We start from the raw sequence: 24,575 nt of genomic DNA on the forward strand, positions 1-24,575 counted from the left end.
CTGTTTTGTGTTGTCTGTTAATATGTATTGCATGCTACAATCTTTCCACCAGAGGGTGCTAGAAGACACTACCCCACTCACCAAATGGAAGGCATTCAGTGTCAGCCATCACCTCTAGTTTCATATTCTCCCTGTTTTGAAGTAATAACGTCCAAAAAGAAATGCAGCAAGTCACTGGGTGTTGGTGGCTACATGATATGGTTGGCTTATTTAGAGCTTTGGACTTGAGTTGTGGAGGGAACAGTATTTCATGCATAGTGCACTGCTCAGTCGCACAGAATTCCTAGCATGTTAAATATATAACCCTCAAATTGAACACTTAAGTAAAGCCTTGTGTTTTAGAATGACATCAAGCAAGCAAGCAAAGTTTGTTACATTGTGTTTTTATTCTGCAAATAACATCTGTAAAAATTATACAACAGGCCTAGGGATGGGAACTCTGTAGAAGAGTTCATAATCCTTTTACAGTCAAATTTATTACATAAGAAAGTTCCATAAAAACAGAAATAATACGTACACAGCAGTTACGTACTGAAGCACTTTGATGCTAAAACAAACATGTCAGTCAAATGTGTTCACCTTGGTTTTGCTTTTTCCGTTTAGACACCGACAAACAGGGTGCTTGCCCTCTTTGGATGACAGTCTTACACACACATATGTCCATATCAAACAAGCACTTTTAATGTCCTCCCGAACAAAGAGTATGTACAAAGAAACAAACCTAACCACAGTAACCCCAGTGTTCCTATTTTGGGGCAAATCTTTAAAAAAGAAAAAGCGGAAAAAATACCTGATCTACAAGCTTACAATTTACGACTGCAAATTGCTTTGTGAGCTTGTCGATCAGCTATTTTCATTGCACGTCGTCAGGGCTTTAAGTCCGATTTGTGAGTTGATCACCTATCAAAATATCAGTGCTGTGCTGATTTCACCTGATTGCGTACATGAACCGCGTCGCCCGGCGCGTACATACAAAGAGTCCTGGGCGTGAAATGAAAGTCGACAAGCGCGTTATTTCAGAAAAACCAGGAGGACAAAAGCAATATGGAGATGACCAACAGGAAAAAGGGGTTCGTTTGTTTTTACTTTTTAAGGCCTGGGCAAGCACCCTGGACTGAAGTGGGATGATTCTTGTGCAGTTTTTGTGTCTTACTGCCAAAACACCTATAAAATATATTTTTCTCTGTTAAACAGAACGCTCGTCGCTAAGAGTTCCGAGAGAGTTCGGCTTGGTCGATGATATCCGACATCCAGTCGTGAGTGTGAGACGAGATCACCTCCGCCCACCGTTATCCTCTCAACATCTGTTGAGACCCCGTCCCAATCACAATCCAGTCTCTACACTTCTCCCTCCTTCTTCTTCCACCTCCACCAAAAGTACCCTCAACCCCCCCTCCTTCTCCCCTCCTCCGACCGCAGCGAGGCAGGCGGAACAAACACGGCAGCAAAGCACAGCCAGTTCTCCCCCTCCCTCCCTCCCTCCCTCTCTCAGTCCTGTGCCTCACACTCTGAACACGCCTGAACATCCTTTCAAGGGGAAAATGGCGGCTGGGAGGAAGAAGGAGGATACTGTGTCTGTCTGTGTGGGAGAGAGTGGGGAGAGGTAGACGTCGCGGGACAGAGAGAGGGGAGAGGAGGGGGCTGTAGGCTGTTAGTGTCCATCTCACGTAGTGGTAAAGTGAGAGAAAGAAAAGAGAGACAGAGGGTGGGGTCATGGCCAACTCGAGGGGGTGAGAGAAGGATTCGTAAAGGTGCGGTGGGAGCATTTTCCAGGTCCATTTTCACTGTGATCTTGTTACAATCACATCTGCCTTGTCTGTTCCCCCCTCGCCCCCAAACACAAAGACCACCTGCACTGAGAATTAGGCCCACCGCTACAGCAAGGGTCTTCTTCCCTCTTCAGTCTGTTCCTGTGGCAAAATAAATGTAAAATAATTAACAAAGAAAGGAACACAGGACGTTGACCACACATTCTGTCACGTGACTACAACAGAGCTTCTCAAACCTTTTCAAGTCAAGGATGCTAAATTGATGTATGTATTTGGCAGTGGACCCCCCCCATCTGAAAATGTTTTCTGCCAGGGACCCCCAGAAGAGAAGAGTTGTTTTGAATAATTATCAAAATGATTCAACGTTTTCGATATTTCTCAAATAGCAGATGTAATAGCTTGCACTGTGAGGTTGAATATCTGCTATTTTTTTATTATCTAACATAGAAATGCATAAAGTGGTTAAAGTGAGTGTGTGTGTGTGTGATGATGTATTAGTATCTTGGATGATAAACACAATGTGAAACGAGATATTCTGGGCAAACACTTTAACCACTTAAATACATGAACTCTAGCGTACCTTCTATTCTGGAGGCAAACGTTCAGCGGAAATAGCAGCTCTTACAAGCTTGCAATGCATCGCGTTGCAAAGCTTTCGCTTTGGCTTTTGCCAAAGCTTAACCACTCTTGCCAAAGTGAAAGTGGTTAAGCTAAATGCACACAGCATCGACACAGTGCTGCCAAGCGTGCACAAAAACAAAGGCTGGCTTTCCTGATTTTGTTGTTTTACATGAATCTTCTATTCTATTGTGAGGACAAAAATAACTAGCATTTTTTCTTATGCCTATAAAGCTCCTTCGATTTGAATCACTTGCGTCGACATGCGCCGATGTGCAACATAGACATATCAGATATCACACCGCTGTGACGAACGCTAAACCCGCTTCGTTGCGTCTCGACCCATTGGTGTGGTTTGGGGTTGAAGACAAAACTATTTTATACTCTCTACGGCTTAGCTCTGAGTTCTGAAAAGTAGACCCCCGTCCAACTCTGTAGAACCACTGGGTATAGAACAACTGTAACCCTAATTTATACTTCAGATATTGAACAATTGCCAATCTACAAGCCGCAAGCATGTCTTAACCCATTTTGGGCGGGAACCCCTTTTGATGTTAGCATTATGTTATGCTTTAGCTATTGAAAAATAGCTGATCTACAAGCTCATAGCACGCCACCGAGCTTGTAGGTCTGCTATCTTTGAAAAATCGAAGAACGACTGACAGAAACATAGCTTTTTTTCAGAAAACTGTCAGGATGTAGAAGACGTTTTTAAGAATCTGATCTCAGGTCAGAATGGGTCAATGGGTTAAGTGGTTAACCTATTGATGCCTGAGGCTGAATCAAATTCTGATTCATTATTTTTTTAAATAGTTATGTTATATGTATAGCGATAGCTGTGATGAGACACAGAGAGGTAAAACAACATAGGCAGTGTGAGTAGCAGGTGCTACAGAAGCAGGTGCTACAGAAGCAGGTGTACAGAAGCATCGCACTCACCTTTAGTAGGAGTCACAGTCTTGCCTCTCTGCTCCTCCGGTGCTTTCGTGGCGCCGCCACACACAGACGGTTCAATGTTCTCCTCCTTCACCTCTCCCTGCCGCGGCGGCCCAGGTGAGGACGACGACGAGGACGACGACCCACTTTCTCCTTGTGGTTCTGGCGTCACGCCTCCCGGCGGAGCCGCGTCGGATCCTGTCCTATCGGAGGAGGAGCCCGGGGGAACGGCTTCTTCAGATCCCGTCCTATTAGAGGAGCCCGAGGGAGTGGCTTCGGATCCCGTCCTATCGGAGCAGTCCAGGGGAGTGGCTTCTTCAGATCCTATCCTATCGGAGCCCGGCAGCGCTGCTTCAGAATCGGATCCTGTCCTATCGTCAGCAGTAACAGTAGTGTCTTTATCCAGGGATAGCGCAGCAGCAGCAGCAGCAGCAGCCTTGATGGAGAACCAGTGTCGAACCAGCTCCTCTGTTAAGTTACTAGCCTTAGCCAGCTCCTCCACCTGGAATGTAAAACACGCATCCTATGTTATGAAATCAAGCCAAAATATTAACTAAATGGCAGGGCATAAGGGGTAAAGGCCGCCCTATTCATAGTCTGGATTTTCGGTGGCGAGGTGACCACCGCTCCGGTGGTGAGCTGATCGACCACCGGAGCTGAAATAACATTGAGCGGTGGTGAGTAAAAACAGAGAGAAGGGCTGGAGCGGTGGCGGTGGTTTGCTCTTCACCACGGCTCGTGACATCATGTTGTAGTTCGGTGGTCACCTCACCACCGATAAATCAGACTATGTATGAGGCGCCTTAAGGCAGCGAGCAAGATCTAGATGGGGAAAAAAGCAGCGGAAACCAAGTATAGAGCCCTGGCGGATCCCGGCCAATGAATTACAGTATATATATATAGGGTTTGATTTGTCCATGAAGGAAGCGTACCTGTGCCTGGTCCAGCGCTCCGTTGGCGTCCAGGTGTGCCTGGAGGACGGCGACGTCTCCCTTCCCACAGTCCTCCTCGTTGACCAGCTCCTGGTACTCCTCCAGCCACTTGAGCGTGCCGTTCTTCTGCACGTAGCGGCAGTCGCCGAACCAGCGCACCACCTCGGGCCGGGCCAGGCCCGTGCCGGCGATCAGCCCGTCGTACTGGGGCGCGCTGGGCCACTGCGTGCGGGCGTACACCTGCTTGAGCAGGTGGAGCTGCTCCGCCGTCTTCTTGCCCCGGGCGGCGGGCGAGGGCTTCGGGGACGGGGAGGGTTTGGGCGACTTGGGGGTGGTGGACGACGGGGGAGGGGGGGGGCTGGACGCCGGCGGCGCGCCGCCGGTGGGGTTGTCCGAGGAGGAGCCTTCGCCCTCCGGTTTCCCGCTGGCCTCCGTCACCTTCAGCGGTGGGGAGAAGACGGGTTTATTGGACTTTAGTGGAGAAAAGTAGTGATATCAGTGTCAAAAAGGTCCTGTGTTCAACTTAAAGTAGCAAAAGTAAACTTATTCATTATGCCAGAAGGCCCATTTCAGAATCATAGATGTTAATTGGACTGTAATATATTCATCATAGCCAGGAACTCACAATCTGTAAATAATAATAATAATAATATAATCACAAAGTAGAAATATATATCAAGAAATGTAAATATTTTATTTAGCTTTAGTAACTCTTACTCTCTACTTTACACACGGTTACTATTAGTAATTTTGTTCCTGCTCTTCTACCTCCTGTCCGACTGAAAGCTCACCACGTGTTGTAGACCGGTTGTGAACGAGAACTAAGACAAGCCTTATAGTTCTACTGGATCTCTTCTCCACTAGTCCATTTAGTCAAGTTTTTATTTGTCGAGGAAATTGTCAGTAATATTTAGTCATCGTTTTAGTCACCCTAGCTTAGTTTTCATTTAGGTTTTAGTCAGTGAAAAAAAAAAAAGGTAGTCGACCAACATTTTCCGTCGTAGTTTCAGTAGTTTCAGTTTCAGTCGTAGTTCTCAGCAGCAACTCACCTTCAGCATCTTCAGGTTGATCTTGATGGGGTTGACTTTGGGCTCCCCGGGGGGCCCGTCCTCTCCTCTCTGCTCCCCCGCCCCCCCCAACACCACCCCCCCGGAGGAGCCTTCCTCTCCTCTCTGCTCCCCCGCCCCTCCCCCCACCCCCACCACCCCCCCGGCGGCCTCCAACAGCATGTCCTCCTCCTCCCTGACCGCGCGCTCCGCGTCCTCCTTCTTCTTCTCGGCCGCCGTCCGCTTCCTCTTGTCGGCGAACCAGCCGTGGATCTCCCGCCGGGTCATCTTGGTCTCGGTGCGCAGCCGGTCCACCTCCTCTCCGGAGGGGTCGGCGTCCTGGGCGAAGCTGGCCTCTAGCGCCCTCACCTGGACAACGGGAAGAGGACATGATTACAAATGGTTTAAAAGAAAAAGAAAGAAAAAAAGAACAACCTCATTTGCTATGAGGAAAAAGTACTTAAATCAACTTCCTTTTTTTTCTCCTTCGTAAAATTGATCTGATTGAGTCGTTATGGCAATTCAGATTCCTACTTCTGACATTGTACCCTATTGGCTGACCTGTCAACGAGGAGCCCCCCCTGGGAGGATGTCCTACTCCTCCCGTTCAACGTTCCCCACCCCGCCCCAGCCCAAAGGCGTCACTAGCACAGCAACAACGATGCTGTGCCCCGGCTTGGAACCTTTCTTTTTACATTAACCACATGAACCCAAGAATCCCTATTCTGAAGGGGAACATTAGCCGAAAATATAGCAGATCTACAAGCTGCGAGGCATTGTGAGCTTGTAGATCAGCTATTTTCGGCAAAGAGGTTTGGTGTAGAGGGAAAAAGGAGCCAACCAAGTACAGAGCATAATTATGGTAAAGTTACTAAATATTGATGGTTTCAGTGGTAAAATCTCTGAAATAAACAAAAAAACCATACATTGGTGATAGTTTCATTGACTATCTAAGGGGTCCTTGGACTGAAAAACATCGAAGACCCCTGATGTAGGGTCTAAATCAGGGCTGCCCAAAAGGTAGATTGTGATCTACCAGTAGATCACACAGGCTGTGCAGGTATCACATGACATGCAGCCTAAAATATATAATTTAAATAAAACCAAAAACTATTTTTGTCATCTCCCACTTGAGATAAAGTGACTTCACTTGATTCATTTAAGGAAGCTCAAACCCAAAATGCAATACTTTGTTTTCAAGAGAGTTTCGCACAAACGTCAGTATTACAAAGTTATTTACTTTTTTTTTGTTTAAATTTTTTTTCTTTCATTCCCCCCTTTATTTCCCATTCCAAGTGTGTTTGTCTAATATGTAACTATTTTCAGCAATGGGATAATAGGCCTATATATTGTTTTTGGTGGGTAGAGCTGGTCATTTTGAAAGTAGATCTCAAGTCTAAAAAGTGTGGGCGCCCCTGGTCTAAATGCTGTGGTTAAAACAACGCTCTGCTCCGAGTGCACATTCCTCAAAGAGGCTTTACCATTCATTTACATACAAAAAGCTTTGAGTCTCACCTGGTGAGGCTCCCTTTCTTTGTAGCGGATTGCTGTGAAGTCCGGAGACGGCGGTCTGGGCGCCCGGCGGGACGGCGTGGAGGGAGAGGTGGGGGTCTGAGAGGGAGGGGGGCTGAGGGGAGCGGAGGAGCCCGCCTGCTGGGGCGTCTTGGGCGCCGAGGCCTGCTTGGCGCCACCGGAGGAGTCCTGCCTGAGCGTCTTGGCGCCGCCGGAGGAGTCGTGCCTGGGCGTCTTGGCGCCCGCCGAGGCCTGCTGGGTCGCTTTGGAGCCAGCAGAGGAGCCGCTATCCGAGAGGTCCATAGGGGTGGCGCTGTCGGTCTCGGACGCCGCGGAGCCGGACTTGCTCTTTTCGCCCGGCGTTGTCGTTTTGGAGCCCTTGAGGTTGCGGAAGTGGTACCGCCGGTCGCTGAACCACTTGCGGACCTCCCGCACGGTCAGCCCCGTCATGGAGATGAGGCGGTCCACCTCCTCCTGGTTGGGGAACTGGTTGAGCACAAAGCTGTCTTTAAGGGCGAGCAGCTGCTCCTGGGACTTCTTGCCCTTGTAGAAGCTGGGGTCCAGGAATGTGTTGGGGAGGGCCGTCCGGGAGCTCGCTGTGCCGCTTGAGGGAGCCGCAGCGGGGGAAGGGGATGAGGATTTGGGGACAGGGGAGGAAGCGGCTTCGATTTGGATGCCTGGAGAGTTACTGGTGGCGGTGGTGGTGGTGGGGGGTGTGGGGGTGTTTCGGGGAGCTGTGCTTGTGGGGACACTGGCTGTGCTGGTGCTGGTGTTGCTTTTGTTGCTAATAACATCTTTGCTCTTCTGTCCACTGCCGCCTGTTTTGCTGCCGTTGCTATCGCTAGGTTTGCTGTCCGTGCTGCTTTTAACGTCAGTGTGAACTTTGTTTTCACTGTTGCTCTTATTAGCAGTGCTGGTGTTATTGGTCTTGTTGTTGATAGCGTTGTTTTTCTTTTCACAGCTGCCTTTGGCGGCACTTGCACTGCTGGCGTTATTGCTCTTGTCCGCGACGTTAGCGCTGCTGCCGCTAGGCTTACCGTTGACACTGCCGACTTTGCCGTTGGTATTGCTATGGTGGTGGTTGCTGCGACCGAGACTAAGGTTGATGACGCTAGCGTGACTGCTAATGCTGCTACTGCTCTTGCCGTTACTACTGATGCCACAGATGCCACTACTGATAACCGACCCACCACTCCGGCTACCGCCGCTGCTGCCGATGACGTTGTGCCCACCGCTGCTGCTGCCGACCACCATGCCGACGCCCTTATCCGCCACCAGGGCCGCGGCGGGCCGTGCCTGCATCATGGGCCGCGCGGCGGCCTGGGGCTTGGGCGTGACGGCCAGGGCCATGGGCGCGCTGCTGACCTGGAGGCCGTTGGTCATGGTCATGGGCTGGGTGACGATCACGCCTCCCTGGCTGACCAGCGAGCCCTGGAGGATGTGGGGGATGCCCCCGGGCCCCAGGTGGCCCGGCAGCAGCGTGAAGGTGTGCTGGGCCTGGTGGTGGTGGCCGTGGTTCTGCCGGTGCTGGTGCAGGGAGGCGGGCGGCGCCGTCTGGATGATGGTGTTGAACATCTTCCGCCGGGCCTCGTCGATCTCCTCGGGCGACCAGCTGATGCCCTGCTTCAGCCGCTGCGCCGTGAACCAGATCTTGATCTGCTCCTCGGGGAACTTGGTGACCACGGTCAGGTAGCACAGCTCGGCCTTGGTGGGGTACGGGAACTTGGAGAAGGAGGTCTTCAGGAAGGACGAGGAGTCCATGGACGCGCTGTACGTGGGGATGCTGCTCAGAGGAATCATCACCTGTTGATGATGAAGAACAGAAAGAAAATGATCATTGAGACACTGTCGGGCAGAAACCTCTGTGTTTTCAGTAAATCAATGCCCTACTTGATTATTCTACAGCGTCACACAAAACCATCAAAAGTAGTGGATCCATGCGAGCTCGAAACGTCTTCTACTTTTGCTACTTCTCCTGAAATGTTACAGTTTTCCACCCGGCAGACGATTTTGTTTATGATTTAAAGGTAGAGTAAGTGATTTCACTAAAAAAAACCTTAGGTTTCGTTTTTGGCTGTGGGACCTAAGCCTTCGTCCAATCAGGATAGAGAGTCAAAAACTAAACCTAAGGTTTTTTTTACCCCCAGGGGTTAACTGGGGACAGGGAGGAACTCCTTATATGGTTAGCACACTCTATAGTAGAGAGGATTATCACAACAAAACAAAAAAAATAAGTGATATTTGAATTAAGTGAAATCACTTACTCTACCTTTAACATTGTCCACAATGAAAGAAACAATTCTTTCTCTTTCTAACACAGTCAAGTTGTTTTCAAATATTCACTGAGGCAGCCGAAATTGCAGATTGTCATCAGAATGTTCTTGAGGAGAAAAGGGTCCCCCCCGTAGGGTGCAGAATAATGTTTGACCCATTTCACATGCAAAGCAGCTCACAGTGTTCATGCTTAATATCTCCTCTTTCTTCATGATAATGTGTTGATTCATGCAGCACTGCTGCACATACAATACACATCCAGAGCATGCATTAGTACTGTTGATGAATGCATCGTTTAATCTATTTAGTCGATTTCCAGATACACACATCTTTATTTTTAGTTACAAAATATGAAGAAAAAGAAATAACTATTGCGGTTTGACTAAATCCCCCCAAATAATCCACACACACACATTTTTGAAATGAGATTAACTGAATGAACCGTAGCGTCCCTATAATGGTGTTAAAACACATCTGTACGTCTTTGGTCATTATATATTTTTTTTATATAATTAAATCACACCAGTATAAAGTGAGGGGCGCTCTTATCATGATGTCGATTTGCTCAGACACATATGACGTAAATTCTCCATTCATTGTCAATGGAAATGTTATGTTTGTGTAAGACGATAATCTACAACAAAAGCTGAAAAAAAGATACGTGTAGAAAGAAATCGAGCGATCTAAAGAAGCCATTTTGCCTTGAGACCCAGCACGCCGGGTCTGAGCTGAGCTGCTCTGGATGTTATGTAATATTTCACGTGTACCACTCGTCATTGGATATATTAACATCAGAAAATTGCTACTGCAGAATTCTCCTTTAAACATGAAAACGCTTGAGGACCACTGCACGACTGACTGTACATATAAGTCAAACAGCCTCACGTGTTCTTTATCATCCACAAAGAATTACCTTGGGCAGGTTTTTGGAAGAAACGGAGTGCGACGAGGCAGAGGAGAGGCTGGGTGAGGAGACCGTGATGGGAGACGTCTGCTGGAGCCTGCTCTGGACCACAGACACCACCTGGACCAAACACAAAACACAATTAACCCAATTAGGCCTGACGTCGAAATAAAAAACAAGACTTCTGAAAGAATATTATATATTCAAAGATTTGTGACGCATTTTCACGATTTATCAAAAATAGCACACCTACAAGCTCGTGAGCTTGTAGATCTGCTATTTTTCAATAGCTAAAGTATAACAAAATGCTTAGTTAAAACAGCAAAATGGGTTCCAAGTTGTCTTCAGACGTCCTGGGAATTATCCCATGGTGCACCCAAGACGTCTGTACACGTCTTAGGGAGAAAAAAACGATTGAAAATTATTTGAAAGAATACAAGGGCACACAAACTGTAAGCCCTGATAGTGTTAGAATGTATACCATTTGTACAGTGTCAGAGTTACAGACCTGTAAGGGTCCATGTGGGACCCCCTCAAGGAACCCCACTGAGAGACCTAAATAATGCATTGATTAAATGATATTTTATTTTGATATAACAGTGAGGTCGAGTCCCTGTCTCTCCAGCCTTTTAATAATAAATACCAATTTTATCCAATCGGATGAGAGAGAACGAATACAGGAAGTGAAATTTCAAGCGATGAAACCAAAAGCCAAAATGAGAAGACAAGAACTGGAACACTATATAAAGCTGATAAATGATATTTTGTTGTCGCTGCTAATTCAATAAAATCACACCTGTGTGAAGTGAGGGGTGCATCATACATACATCAAACATCACATTCCGTGCTCAACCAATCAAATCATTACAAATGTCAAATCACTTTTGGCGTCTTCACTTTTCTGCCCCGACTTTTATCTTCGATATGTACTTGATCTGCCAATGTTTGTGTTCACACAAACCCAGAAAGCTGGGCATAGGAGGGGCTATCACCCCTCAAAAACATAGGTATGTTTGAGGGGTTCTTCAGGGCATCATAGTCATACTAGTGTTTTTTCGCTAAATATTTTCACAGGAAAGCCAATCTACTAGAGAGCTCGTGGATCTGCTATTCTCTGCTAAAGGGTTTTCCCTGAACATGGATGCTGCTGGGGTTGAAGTAGTTAAGGAGATGAATTAAGGCGACCCGTGGGCCACGATGCCACCTGCGGTACCAACCTGCGTCATAGCGGTCTTGAGCATTGGCAGGGCCCCGGAGCCGTTGACTATCTGGATGGCCGAAGGCAGAGAGACCTTCGTACTAGTGGCACCGTTGTGGACGATGGTGGGGACGTGAGTGACCGTCACCGCGGGGGGCGTCTCCTTCTTCTCCGACTCTCGGGAGGCGGCCGAGCCGGAGGAGTGAAGCTCCTCGGAGTCGGAGGCCGAGGCGTGAGGCACCGCTATCCTCCGGGACTCGAACTTGCCCTTCAGCATCCTCATGATGGGCGTCTTGGTGATGGAGATCTCCGCGTCCTTCCCCGTGCAGGCGTCGCCGTCCGTCCCCATGACCAGATGCTGCTCCACCACCACCTTATTGCGGTCCCGTCTCCGTAGCTGCAGCGTGGTGTTGAAGGTGGAGGGGTGCACGCGGGCGTTGTGCAGCGCCAGGCCCTCGAACTTGGCCGCCGACGCGCCGCAGTCCACGCACAGGAAGCTGGGGTCGGCGCGGAAGTCGGGGTGGCCGCTGTACACGTGGTCCAGGAAGAGGTTGAGGTCGTGGGTCTCGAAGTTGCACGGCCGGCAGGTGTAGGTGCCGGCGCCGTCTCTGCTGCTGCCGCCGTGCAGGTCCCCCGACTCCCCCGTTTTGGAGGAGGACACCCCCAGGTCCAGGGGGCTCTGTCGGCCTCCTCCTCCTCCTTGGCGAACGAGGACGGGGGGTCCTTGTTCCAGCTCCTCCCGGAGGTGCATGGTCTTGCTAGGGATCATGCAAGGCGTGGTGGACTTCCTCTTGCTGGCCATGGTGTTGGCCAGGAGGTGGGTGGGGTGGTGGGGGGCTGGTTGAGTGACTGTCTGTGGAACGGGGGATGTGTGTGACTGAGAAAACGGGTGGTTCCTGGTGGGGCTATGGGCCAGCCATAGGTGGGAGAAGATGGCAACGCGACATCACGTCTGCTGCTGTTGTTGTTGACTCTAGACTTCCTCACTGCAATGCAGGGGGGAGCAAATCTGGGAATGAAGAGAAAAGAAAATCGTGTTTAATTTCCAAGTCATTATAAATCTTTTTTTCCTTCTCCTGCTTGTAAAATATGCTTACCAATCTTGCACATAGCGCCGTTAAGTCTTTCCGATAAGAACACAACTTTTGACAGCGAGGGCTTCAGTTCGTTCTGCGCAGATCCCAGTTGGAAGTCGAAAAGTTAAAAAAAAAAAAATGACACTCCGTGTAGGATGTTTATTGCAGCCTCTAAAAATCCTCCCTTCGACTTTCAATAAAAATTAAGTCTCGTTCTCACTTCCCCTGCTCCCCTGAAACTCAAGGCTGTCTCTTTTATGAGGGCACTCAAACCAAGGGTCTCAGTTCTTCACTAAAGGCTTTTTGGGAGAGCTCCTGTCTGCCCCCTTCTTTCCCCTCCCCCACACGGCTCTGTCCCTCTCTCTCTCTCCCTCACTTCCCCTCCGTTCAAACACACCCCCTCAGAGTGGGTTACAGGAGCGCGTACTTCTTTTTAATGCAGAGCTTCCACAGTTACACACAGCCAAAGCCTTGCAAAGATTGCTATAAGAAAATACACACTGGAGTGTTGCTTACAAACATGGAATGAAGCAACATAAAATCTCACGGATGAAACGCTTTGTCAGAAGCAGCGTGAAAGGAGACCATATTGTGTTATTGGCGAAACATAAGAATTATGATGTTTAGGTAGTAGGTATCATCATTCTAAACCAACGAGGCTTTAACCTTTACTTTATTATCATTCAAATATTTCTATTGAAGATTTTTCACAGTGTATAAACAAACAGATAAGACAGGAAATATCCGAGACCGTTGTGGTTTTATGGAAGGTGCTTCTGAACATGTATTCTGTTGCTATAGTTTGACCAATTCTAATACTCTGTAATCTTAAAATAACTAATAACTGGAAATAGCTGATCTACAAGCTCATGACACGCTTTCAAATGACTGAAATCAGTCATGGCGAGTCGGTGACTGAGAACTATAATCCATTGTTGCTTACGGAAAAACATGCATTGGCGCAAGTAACAAGACTCAAAACATTGTTTTTTTTTAAGGTGGCATTCACACCTAATTAAATGCACACACGGTCGGTCATGAATCTTACAGGAGGAAATTCAAACTTCACCTGTATTCTAACTACCCCGCCGTCTCTCCTCCACAAAATGGCGACTCTTCCTGTGAAGAAGGAACGCAGGCCCTCCCTCCCTCCCTCCACACTGACTGGGTGGGTGTTGGTTGGTGATGCATTGGAGGAGGACAGCTCTAGGGGCAATTACACTTCCCAAACACACCGCAGCAGCCTAACGCCACACGACACCCACACACACACACACACACACACACACAGGAGCCAAAGCTCAAAGTCTCACTTGAGCTTGCAACGGAAACCCCTAAAAGCCGGGTCCAAGTTCAAACTAGCTCGTTATAAAATGATAAAACAAGGAATCTGCACCAAACGGCTCGTATTGTATACTTTGTAGACAAGCCCGCTCTGAAATAATCTATTCTTTCCCTGTGTAAAAGAAAAACCACGTAATCATAGTGCAAGGCTACATTTTCTGTCCAAACCCTTGTCTGACAACATCTCACCTTTTGGCATTACAAATACAACAGTAGCACCATCTATGTCAGGTGAGCAATATAGGTCAGAGCCATCTTACTTTAATCCTGCTCTCTCCTACATCCAAACATACAGGCTCTTGCACGGCTCCAGTACGCTGGCTCGCACCCTCCACTCCTCCTCCCCCCCCTCCTCCCCCCCCCTCCTCTCTTTCACTCCTGCACACGCACGGCCTAGCTTTGCCACAGAAAGGTCATGGTACATTAGCTCAAAGCCCAGTTAACCCTCGCAGAACCGGAGAACTGGGGCTCTCCAACTGCGCACACACACACACACACACACACACACACACACACACACACACACACACACACACACACACACACACACACACACACACACACACACACACACACACACACACACACACACACACACACACACACACACACACACACACACACACACACACACACACACACACACACACACACACACACACACACACAGGCTAAACAGCACTTCTTCCCCCTCACTCAGAGTCTAAAATAATGGTTATAATTATTTGAGAGATCTAATAAACCTTGATCTGTAAATAGTGTATATTTTAAAAAAAACTATATTTCAGGAGAAGCTTCAGGTTCAGTCTTTGCTTAAAGGGGTCTATACTTGGGTCCCCTCTACACCAACTCCCTTTCTTTAGCCAGTCCACAAGCGCTGTGAGACGCGTTGTGAGCTTGTAGATCAGCAATGTTTCGTCAAAGAATGTAGGTCCTGTTGGGAAATCCATGCCGTCGACAGGTTTCGACGGCAACATCATCACTGATGAGTTTGAAGTATGAAACACTAAAGCCTCAACTTTGGCAGAATTGTTGGCGCCGCCATCACCCCACCCAGAAAGAAAGTGAACGATCATTCTCCTTCTGTTAGCTACTAAAAGGGTAGAACATAGTTTCCTTTTCTTTTTCCATCCAACAAACAACCCGCGTGGGCTGCACCTCTGCTCGCCTTTCGATCGGCGTGCGAGGGGTTAACAAGAAAATGGAGTTTGCCACTGTGTGTGGAGGGAACGTGATGCCCCCTCGTCCCCCCCCCCCCTCCCTAACCCCCCCCAGAGAGAGTAACTGCCCTTGGCTCGGGCTGTTGTGCACCCCTCCTACCCCCTCCTACCCCTTCCTACCCCCTGCCATTCAGTTCTGCATCAGGGGGCACCGCTCTGCCAAGGCAGGCTGGGTCACGTGACCAAACACAAAGGCTTGTGAGTGGGCAGTCCCAGCCATCCATCACGTGGGTCCGTGGAGTCGGTTGGGTGGGGTGGGGGGGTGGGGGGGCTCAGACAAGACGAGAGAGAGAGAGAGAGAGAGAGGGAGAGAACGGGAGAGGCTTGTGGGGGATGGGCGGCATGGGTTGGGGTGAGAGTTAGAGGAAGGAGGGTAAGAGAAGAGAAGAGGAGAGGGGGTGTTAACTGTCGCGAAGGAAGCACTGAGGTGTTTCAGCCAGGAATTTTCTGCCCTGATACCACCCCCGCCCCCCCCCCCCCCCCCAACCCCACCCGAGCCAACACAACCCCATCATACCAACCCCCGCTCCTCTACGCAGTACGCACGTCGCACCCTCTCTCTCTCTCTCTCTCTCTCTCTCTCACACACACACACACACACACACACACTGCACTACAATCACAGAGTCTTTCCCTCCCTCCTATACCCCCCCCCCCACCCACCCACCGCCACCCCCCCACCCCTTCCTCGCTGCACTGCGAAGCCTGGAATGTTCCACCCCAAGCGCTTCAGCCAGTGGACACAACCTGAGAGTCTGTTTGTCTATTTCACTATCCCATCCAAATCGTCCCCAACAGGAACAAGATCAACTATCGACTTAAAGAGCGCCATGCACAAGCTACAACACAATTCCATTATTAATGCCTTCAAAACGAAAGGCACTAGAATTGCAAAGCAGACTCTCGACTCTCGGTGACCGACTGACTGATTAACTATTATGGTATGCTCAAAATCCAAAAGCACAACAACTGTCGGTACTCGCCGCACTGATCGTCTGTATAACGACTTGGGGCTTTTTCCTTGCTGGGCTGAGGGCTCACAAGTGAGCAAAAAGAGCCTCGCGCACAGAACGGGGCTTGAAAAGAAAACCTGTTCCGCAAGGAAGGCCCCGACGCAGGTGAGGACAGAGTATACGGGTTGGGCCGTTATATATAGGTGAGCTGAAGTGGGTTAGCTCTTTGCCTCAGTGCGCTGGCTGCGGTCGGTGGTGCCAGGCTCAGACGAGCTGACTTGTTGACTCACTGCTACAGTTATGAGGCCATCGGCCAAAAAACTCCCAATTTGGGTCAGAAATGTTGAGCAAAGCCTCAACGTCGTGCATGCTTGCTGACGACGACGGTGGTGTTTGTGTCCGTGGCCGTGTGAGGCTGTGAGCCGCTCGCATGCGCGTGGGTTTCCTGTGTGATGTTTTTTTTTCTCTTCTCCCAGTCGAGCGATAGTGTGTGTTGCGACTACGTGTGGTGTGCGGGGGTGGGTGCCTGCATGCCTGTGTGCGAGGCTTGTTTACAGAGATTGTTGAGGGCAGGCGGCCATTTTCCTGTGTGACACAGAGAAGCAGAAAAGCCTGCATGCCCGCCCCGGCTGTGACACACACACACACACACACACACAGTGTTTTTGTCCCGTGTGCCTCGCTCGCAACCTACATTATATATCCAACGCAACATCCATGGCACTGAGTGGCACGGCCTTCAATCAACCACTGGGTCTGAGCCTACGCTGTAGCCTCACAGAGGCCAATAATAACCCTACTCACGCTCACGCACACATACATTATACAGCCTTAAAGCTCGAAATAGTCTGGCTGCATAATAGCCGAGCCCCCGTACGTACGCCCGAACAAAACGACTCCTCTCTCTCTGCTGAGAGATGCTGGAGGAATGTTGAATGTCTGTCAGTGTTCCTCCTCCTGCCTGCAACAAAATGTTAGAAGCGAAGAAGACAGAGCAGTGTTTGTCAAACATTTCCCCAACATGTCCCCAAAATGATATCGTCTCTGTCGTCGTCGTGCGGAAACCTCATATTACTTTTGTTTTACGTAGCAGAATCTATACCAGCTGGAAACTCGCGCCACGTTTGGCGCTTGTGGATGTGCTACTTTTGATGCCTTTGTGTGACGCTGTAGATCAAGTATAGGGCGTTAATTTATGGGAAAAAAACACAATTCTCTTTCAATATGGAGATAAGAGGTTTTCCGCCCCCAAACAGCCGACGATATGCACGTATTTGGCCGCAGAAAAAGGTTTGTGCAGGGAAGATTAAGATAACCTGTGCCAATTGTTTTTTTTTGCATAAAAAGTAAATAAAATTGGGCTTACTTTTATTATTTTTTTTTTTTCTCCTTATTTCCCCCGCCCCCAACCACCCACCCCGGACCCCACTCTGAGAACCAGACCATAGGTGTGCATTGTGCAATAGCTGTACACCTCTTGCACTGTTTGTTCCATGGCTCCATGTTTGCTCCGCTCCTCACTTCTCCACCCCTCTTTTTTTTCCTCTACTCCCCCCCCCCCTTTCCCTCCCTCCCCCCCCCCCCCCCCCCCGAGCCTTCCCTGCCTCCACACCCACCTCTCCCCCTCCTTTCTTCCCCCCCCCCTCCCTCCCTCGCTCTCTGAACAAGTTCGGCCCAGTGAGACGGGTCGGCAGCGCCACTGGTGTGTTACTGTCCCCATGGCAACCACCTCCTACACCCCCTCCCCTCTCCCCCACCCTCCCCAGCTCATTTCTCTAAGGCACACGCGTGTGTGCAGACTCAGTACACACACACACACACACACACACACACACACACACACACACACACACACACAGTTACACACACAGTTACACACCTAAACATGCACACATATGCCATCAAGTCCCTGGCTGTAGCAGGGCTTGTTTTTTCCACACAGCGCCGTGTGTGTGAGTGGTGATTGGAGAGTCCCTGCCCTGCTCCTATTTCAGCCGCTCACTCACGCGGTGTGCATGTCTCCCCAGCTAGGTGTGGTCGCTGTCGCCACTGCACGCCATTGGTCGGAGAGGCCAATGGAGTTCTCTCTTCCTGTTCACTCAGTAGCGCTTCTAGAGACTCTCTCTCTGTCCAGAGACATCTGTCTGGACTATAGCGTGCCCTGTCCGTCCGTTCAGTAGCGCTTCTACAGACTCTTTGTCCAGACATCTGTCTGGACTAGCCTGCCCTTCTAGAGACTCTCTGTCCAGAGACATCTGTCTGGACCGGCGTGCCCCGTCCGTCCGCTCCCCGTGGCTCTCTTGCTGGACATTGGCTCGGTTCACTGCAGCTCGGGTCCTCTATTCAGGAAGGCCAAATGGGTCACAGGGACACACAATGCAGGGCTCGAGCCCCAACGCATGCCGTCGCCTTTCAGAGACGCCGCTACGGACAGACGTCACAGAGTCCAGAGACCCGACTGTCAGTTCTGTACCAAATTACAAACCATTCGCCACTCTGTACACATCCCTTTCAACCATCGTATAGGCCAACCAGCGCTGACCAACTTAACCGTCAGTCAACTCCAATGTATACCTCTGACGATGCCAATGGCCTGAGAATAACACACACACACACACACACACACACACACTTTGGGTCGTTCCATTTCTCGACGACACTGCAAATGAGGGTGACCTCAATGTCTTTCGAGAATAAATAAAGGTTTGAATGAATGAATTTGTTTTCACCCAATAAGAAAACCACTCAATGATGGCGTGAACTATACAATGCCATTAATTTCGCCTGCCTGTTGGCCCTGGAGTCCCGTTGTGGCTGCTCCCAGGTCAAGGGAGCGGGACTGGGCTCGGCTGTCTGTCTGTCTGTCTGTCGTGTGGGACGTTGCGAAAGGCTGCATTGCTGTGGCCACTGGCAGTGCAGGCGTTAAAATTGGGCTGTTAAGAAAGGGGAGGGAGAGAGAAAAATGGCGGAGCAGCAGCACCATGCTCTATTCTGTGTCCAACCTAAAATGGCTGACATCACAGGCTGTTAACCAGCCAGGCAGAGCAGACTAGAGGCAGGGCTGCTACTGTGCTGCCGAGTGCTGACCCAAAGCTGCTTGCTTCTGGACGTGGGACCGGAGCACACTACACCGTTCTGGCTTCCACTCAGCAGAGCCTGACGCTTGGCTTATACTTAGTTGTGTGCCAGTGAAAATATCAGATCTACAAGCTCGCAACGCGTCTGTGTCGTGCCGCATTCGTGGCGCGTTGCGTTGTACTGCTTGCATATCTGCCATTTGCGGCAGGCAAACACCAGCGTGCGTCTAAGTATAACAGAGACTTGAGCTCTAGCAGTGGACAGGTTTTTTTTGGGGGGGAGGTGAATTTGGTAGAGATCTAGTTCTAGGAACACAGGTAGAGACTAGAGATAAGACACTTGGGTAAAATTCCAGCAGTTAGACCGCGTGTTCCTGTTCACCAAGCACCGACTCAAAAGAATGCTTGAAATTACAACTCACCTAAAACACCATTTACTTAAGTTGAGCGGGGTCCCACAGGGTTCCATATTAAGGTCCACTGTGATTAGGCAATGAAGCTGGCCAGCCAATTCTTTACAAAAACAATAAAAAGGTGAGCAAAAACAAAGAAGATTATCTGTGAACTGTGAGATCAACATCCACCAACATGATTCATGTTGTGATAGTGTGTGTGCCAGAAACCTGGTGGTTCCTCCCATACGATGTTCCACTCGATTGAATTACTCTCGACACAAAAAAGGCATAATGCCAAAACAAAAATATTACTTACATTGACAGGAAGAGCAAGAGATAAGAGAGATAAAGATAATGTGAGAAGCAGAGAGACAATAGGGAGCAGAGAGAGAGAGAGAGAGAGAGAGAGAGAGAGATTGATCAGAGAGATATACAACCACATGGACTCAGACTGTCCCCATGGCAATGCAATAACACACCCTTATCATGAAAGCTAAATATAAAAGTGTTTGTATGACCAAGTCCTAGCGTGATATTTGTGAAACAGTGTGACACACTTTTTTTTTTACAATTCTAACACGATATGTACAATGACGACGTTTTGGTTACATTGTTCCCGCTGCTCTAAATACAGCGTACCGCCAGCGAGGGGGAATAAATCACTGATTGAGTGCTTTTATAAATGAAATGTCCAAGACCATTTAGTGTTTTATAGGAGATGCTTCAGAACATATGGCTGGTTTGAAATAACCGAAAACAGCCGTTCCACAAGCCTCGGCTAATAGATCGGAGCTATTCTGCACAACATGCTTCTAAATAGAAGACATGCTTAATAAACTTCTATGGAATCCAAAAATGACTGAAAGAACTTCAATCCATGCGAATAGAAAAGATGCTCTATGCGTCTATGGTGGAGGGTCCAAGATTAAGAGCCCCCCCCCCCCCCTCTCTCTACCCTGAAGAAGAATGACTTGTCATTCTATCTTTTTGATCAGCAACAATGGTATGGCAATTGGCTTAATGTCAAGGGTAATAGCTGTGACACAGGCTGATGAATAGATAGCTGGATTAAGACTGCAGTGTCTATGCCTGCGGAATCACATGGACATCAAACGCAAATTGGCTGTCTGGGAAAAGATTTGCTCTAATCCCCGGAGGCGGCCGCACACACGCATGACAATGTTGACATGATAAATAATCTAGACAAGTGACTATAATTGTGTGAGTGTGAGTGTGAGTGTGTGTGTGTGTGTGTGTGTGTGTGTGTGTGTGTGTGTGCGTGCCTGCCTGACACACAAACAGTGACAGCTAGCTTGTATACGAGAGAAACATCTGGCAGAGTATAGCCATATACGTCAAACTATAGGAATATCAATTATATGGATGCATTCAGAACTTAATTAACCAAAAGGGGAACTGTGGGATTTCTATAAGAGTAATAAGAGTATGGTATTTACTCTTACTTATATGTTGTACCAATAGAAATAGGTGAAAAACATTTAACCCATTCTGGGAGGGAACCCCTTGTTGGTGTTATGACCCTTCTGGACGGGAACCCCTCTTGGGGTTCTCTACAGTATGTACAGTATTCAAAAATAAAAAAATATTTGATGCTGGTATATAAGTTTTTCTGAAAACTTCAGGTCAGCTTTTCAAGGCATTTTAAGAATCGGCCTCAGTCCCAAATGGGTTTCCAACTACATACAACCGTTTGTATTCAGTCAGTTATTGCTAAATAGACACTGCACGTGGATAGTGTGTGGGGGATATACATGTGGAGCTATACCAAATAAATGGCAGCACACACAGGGGTTTGTTTGTGTACAAGATGTTAACATGGACATATGACAGCTGGCGCTAAACGTTACAACGTTACAGGGCCTGTGAACAACAAAACACACACACACACACACACACACACAGCAGCAGCAGCAGCAGCAGCAACCACAACACCACCAGACTGCATTAATAAACGTGTAAACAACGCGTCATGTTTCTAATAACAACCATGCGGGGACAGAACATAAGAATAAGTGATGGAAAACAACAAGCCACAAAGACAAAGTGCCTCGGGGAAGAATAACGTGTGTCCCGTAAAAACCGATCATAAGAGCTGCTGTTTACAGTGTGGGTGGCGCGCGTGTAATGTTGTTCTCGCGCTCCTCAAGTTCCGCGATAATAAATATCCATTATGATATTATTAACCAGAAGTTGTGCGGAGTCCCCCCAGGGCTCAGAACTATAGGCCCCCCCATGCATGTTTCAACTGCTGCACACTGAATATGTTAGCCGAAAACAAACAGAAGATCATCTGCAAGCTCACACACAACGCGACGCCTTGCAGCAGATCGGCTGCTATGATCGCCCAACGGATCGCTACTAGTACTCTTATGTTTATAATAATGTAACCATTCACACCAGAGCCCCCCCAAAAACCACTCGTCGCCCCCCCTTCCCTCGCTGTCGCCATTTTCTAAGGCAAAGCGACATGCAGCTGGTTCTGCTGCTGGTCAGACAGACAGTCAGTATGCTGCGAAGCCCGCAGCGGTAAGGTATAAGGCTACAATAATAGCCAACTTTGTTAAAAGGGTGTGTTAACAATTTGAACACAATACAATATGTAGATCTATCTATAGATATCAACATATCATCAAACCCCAAGAACTCACCTTTCTGTCTTGGATCGGTTCGTATACGTGTGGCGTTGCGGAGAGAAAGAGAGAGAAAAGTTTTTGACAATTAATGTCTTTTACAAATAACTAACGTGAGATGTTGTGGGGCGTTATGGGTGCCAACTTTTCCGTGTAAGGAAGCCCCCCTCCTCGCTTCTCTCCTCTCCCATCGGGTGATGATGATGATGATGATGATGATCGCGGTGGTGGTCTTGCCCCGTAGAGTAGAGAAAGAGCACCTCTTGTTTATCTGGGACGGTCTGATCAGTTGGTTCTGAGTTCTGACTGTGTTAGCCTGGGAGAGCGGACAAGGGGGAAATACGGCGTACGTACCGACCGAGGCTGGTGGAGAGGCGACCCACGTCACCACGTGACGCCGACGTCACTTACTTTGACGAGAGCTCTCAGCTCCACCACCACTCCACACACGCCGAGAGAGAGAGAGAGAGAGAGAGAGAGAGAGAGAGGTAGGTAGGTAGGTGGGGGGGGAGAGGGGCAGGAAAGTGAGTCAGGCTGCAGCCTGGCTGCACCCCATTGTCATGTGCATGGCATAATGCCATGCACATGACAATGGGATGGGGATCAATGCCCAAGGGATCATCACATACAGCAGTCTAGTATAGGATTGATTATTTAATTTTCCTATAGCAATTATTCGATCAACACACACACACACACGCACACAATTATAGGAACACCGTCACTTATCGAATCCCTTGGAATCCACATGAAAGAAATTTATGCATTCTGAGAAGCCGTGCATATCCACGGATTGCCTATTCCCACTATAGGCTGAGGAAGAAATGCCACTTGACAGTTTTCAAATCAGCCTCATGGTGGCGCTACAACAGGCCAAGTTGCGTCTCTCTCTCACACACACACACACACACACACACACACACACACACACACACACACACACACACACGTCCCCCAGGTGACCCTTCTTAAAGTTAATCTGTTCAGATTGTTCAACAACATATTAGGCTAATCAATCTTCATAATATCAAGACTAGACATAGGATGGATGAGATAAAGATAAAGCTGCATTGATCCCAGCATGCAGACTCTGGGGGGAAATATAGGTGTCTAATAGCAGAACGACACAGAAGAGGTACAGGAGAGAGATAAGAGTCAAGGAACCAACTACAGGGGTCTTCAGGGGGTCTGGGACTAGCTCTGGTCCATAGCCTTCTACTGCTTATACTGACACTGAGGCAGTAGAAGGCTATGGACCAGAGCTAGGGGGTCTTCAGGGGGTCCTGGGACACCTAGGGGGTTACCAGGGGGTGTGGGACATATAGGGGGTCTTCAGCGGGTCTGGGACACCTATAGGGGGGTTACTAGGGGGGCTGCCAAATCTTTGTGTGATTGGTTTTCCTTTTAATCATTATTAAGGGGATCAGTCCCCCCTCTCGAGGGACTATTAACCACTTGACCCTTATATATCCCTAGGGATATTCTCCACTTTTAACATATAGCTCTCTCGCAGCAACTAACTATAGCAGATCTAAAGGTCATATTATTATATAACACCTATGGAGTGAAAGGTCACGTTTACTAAGTATTGACGGTTTAATTGGTTAAATATCTGAAGATTCACATGAAACCAACATGATAGTAATAGTGCTGTGCAACAAGTCTATAAAGCTATCTATGAAATCTATGAAAAGGTTTTTTATCTGCAACACAATTGTATATGTAGTGGGGGTTATCTCTGTCTCTCAGCTAAGGGGTACTTCAGTGTTCATTTTGTTGACTAAGAATAAAATACAAAGACTAAGATTTTGAAATGGTGTGTTCAAAAGACTAATAAGACTAAATCAGAATAAAAATGAACACAAAGACTAAAAGACTAAGATTTTTGTATTTAGTCGACTAAGACTATAACTATTTCAGACTATACTGGTATTTTCTTTGGATGAAAAACGTTGAAGACCGCTGATCTATAAAATACCCAGCTGCAGGCCCTATAGATATCTGATATCATGGTCAATGGTCCCTGAATGAAAAATATGTCTATCATTCAACATACTGCAGGCGTCAGTTTGAATTTACTTGCATCTTCATACATCTACTACCATGTGAAAATATGAATAATAATAATAATAATAGCTTGAATTGTAGCACCTTTCATGAACCCAAGGACGCTTTGCAAAATGAATAACCAACAAACAAACTATAAACAAAACAACAACCTATATATGCCATACTTATGGCATATTGTTCATCAAGGCCTGAGAGAATAAGTGTGTTTTCAAGGCAGCCTTAAAATAGTCCAGTGTTGGAGCATGGCCGATGCTCCAACAGGGTGAATGAAAGGAATCAACAATGATGTGTGGATATGGTCTGTTAACAATACTAGAGCAGTCCTCAGTCCTCACTGATCCAACTGTGCCTACTCTTCCAGTTGTCCAGGTGGCCACTCGCCCAGTCGTCTAGGTGCCCATTACACACAATGCTATTATTGTATGTAATTATATGTCTTGGTTAATTGAATGCATAAGACCACAATGGAAACAAGCCCTAGTCAGGGCTTTTTGTATTATCCATTTAGCATTATTGCATAACTGTACCTCTATACCTTTTGCAAAAAGTGTTCAATCAATCAATCAATCAATCAAAAAGCCACTATTCAGCAGTGGAGAA

General features: G+C 48.1%; 1 protein-coding gene across 1 annotated transcript; it reads right to left on the minus strand.

Moving 5' to 3' along the window:
- Window positions 1-367: 367 nt before the first annotated feature.
- Window positions 368-22,263, minus strand: zhx3b (zinc fingers and homeoboxes 3b). Its single transcript, XM_080764001.1, has 8 exons — window positions 21,924-22,263; window positions 11,209-12,198; window positions 10,001-10,111; window positions 6,817-8,616; window positions 5,305-5,670; window positions 4,256-4,693; window positions 3,327-3,825; window positions 368-1,910 (listed from the first exon to the last, which is right to left on the minus strand). The coding sequence occupies exons 2-8, from the start codon at window positions 11,989-11,991 to the stop codon at window positions 1,900-1,902; spliced, it is 4,008 nt and encodes a 1,335-aa protein (XP_080620127.1). The 5' UTR covers window positions 11,992-12,198; window positions 21,924-22,263; the 3' UTR covers window positions 368-1,899.
- Window positions 22,264-24,575: the final 2,312 nt, after the last annotated feature.

The sequence above is a fragment of the Protomyctophum bolini genome, assembly GCF_963924005.1.
Source record: "Protomyctophum bolini genome assembly, chromosome: 5".
In the NCBI taxonomy this organism is placed as follows: Eukaryota; Metazoa; Chordata; class Actinopteri; order Myctophiformes; family Myctophidae; genus Protomyctophum; species Protomyctophum bolini.

What these genes read in the sequence shown, in the direction of transcription:
- zhx3b (XM_080764001.1), bottom strand. Translation starts at nt 11,991, where the DNA reads ATGGCCAGCAAGAGGAAGTCCACCACGCCTTGCATGATCCCTAGCAAG. An exon ending in TCAAGACCGCTATGACGCAG is followed by an intron (nt 10,112 to 11,208) that starts GTTGGTACCGCA and finishes TGTTTGGTCCAG; the next exon opens with GTGGTGTCTGTGGTCCAGAG. An exon ending in TCAACCTGAAGATGCTGAAG is followed by an intron (nt 4,694 to 5,304) that starts GTGAGTTGCTGC and finishes CCACCGCTGAAG; the next exon opens with GTGACGGAGGCCAGCGGGAA.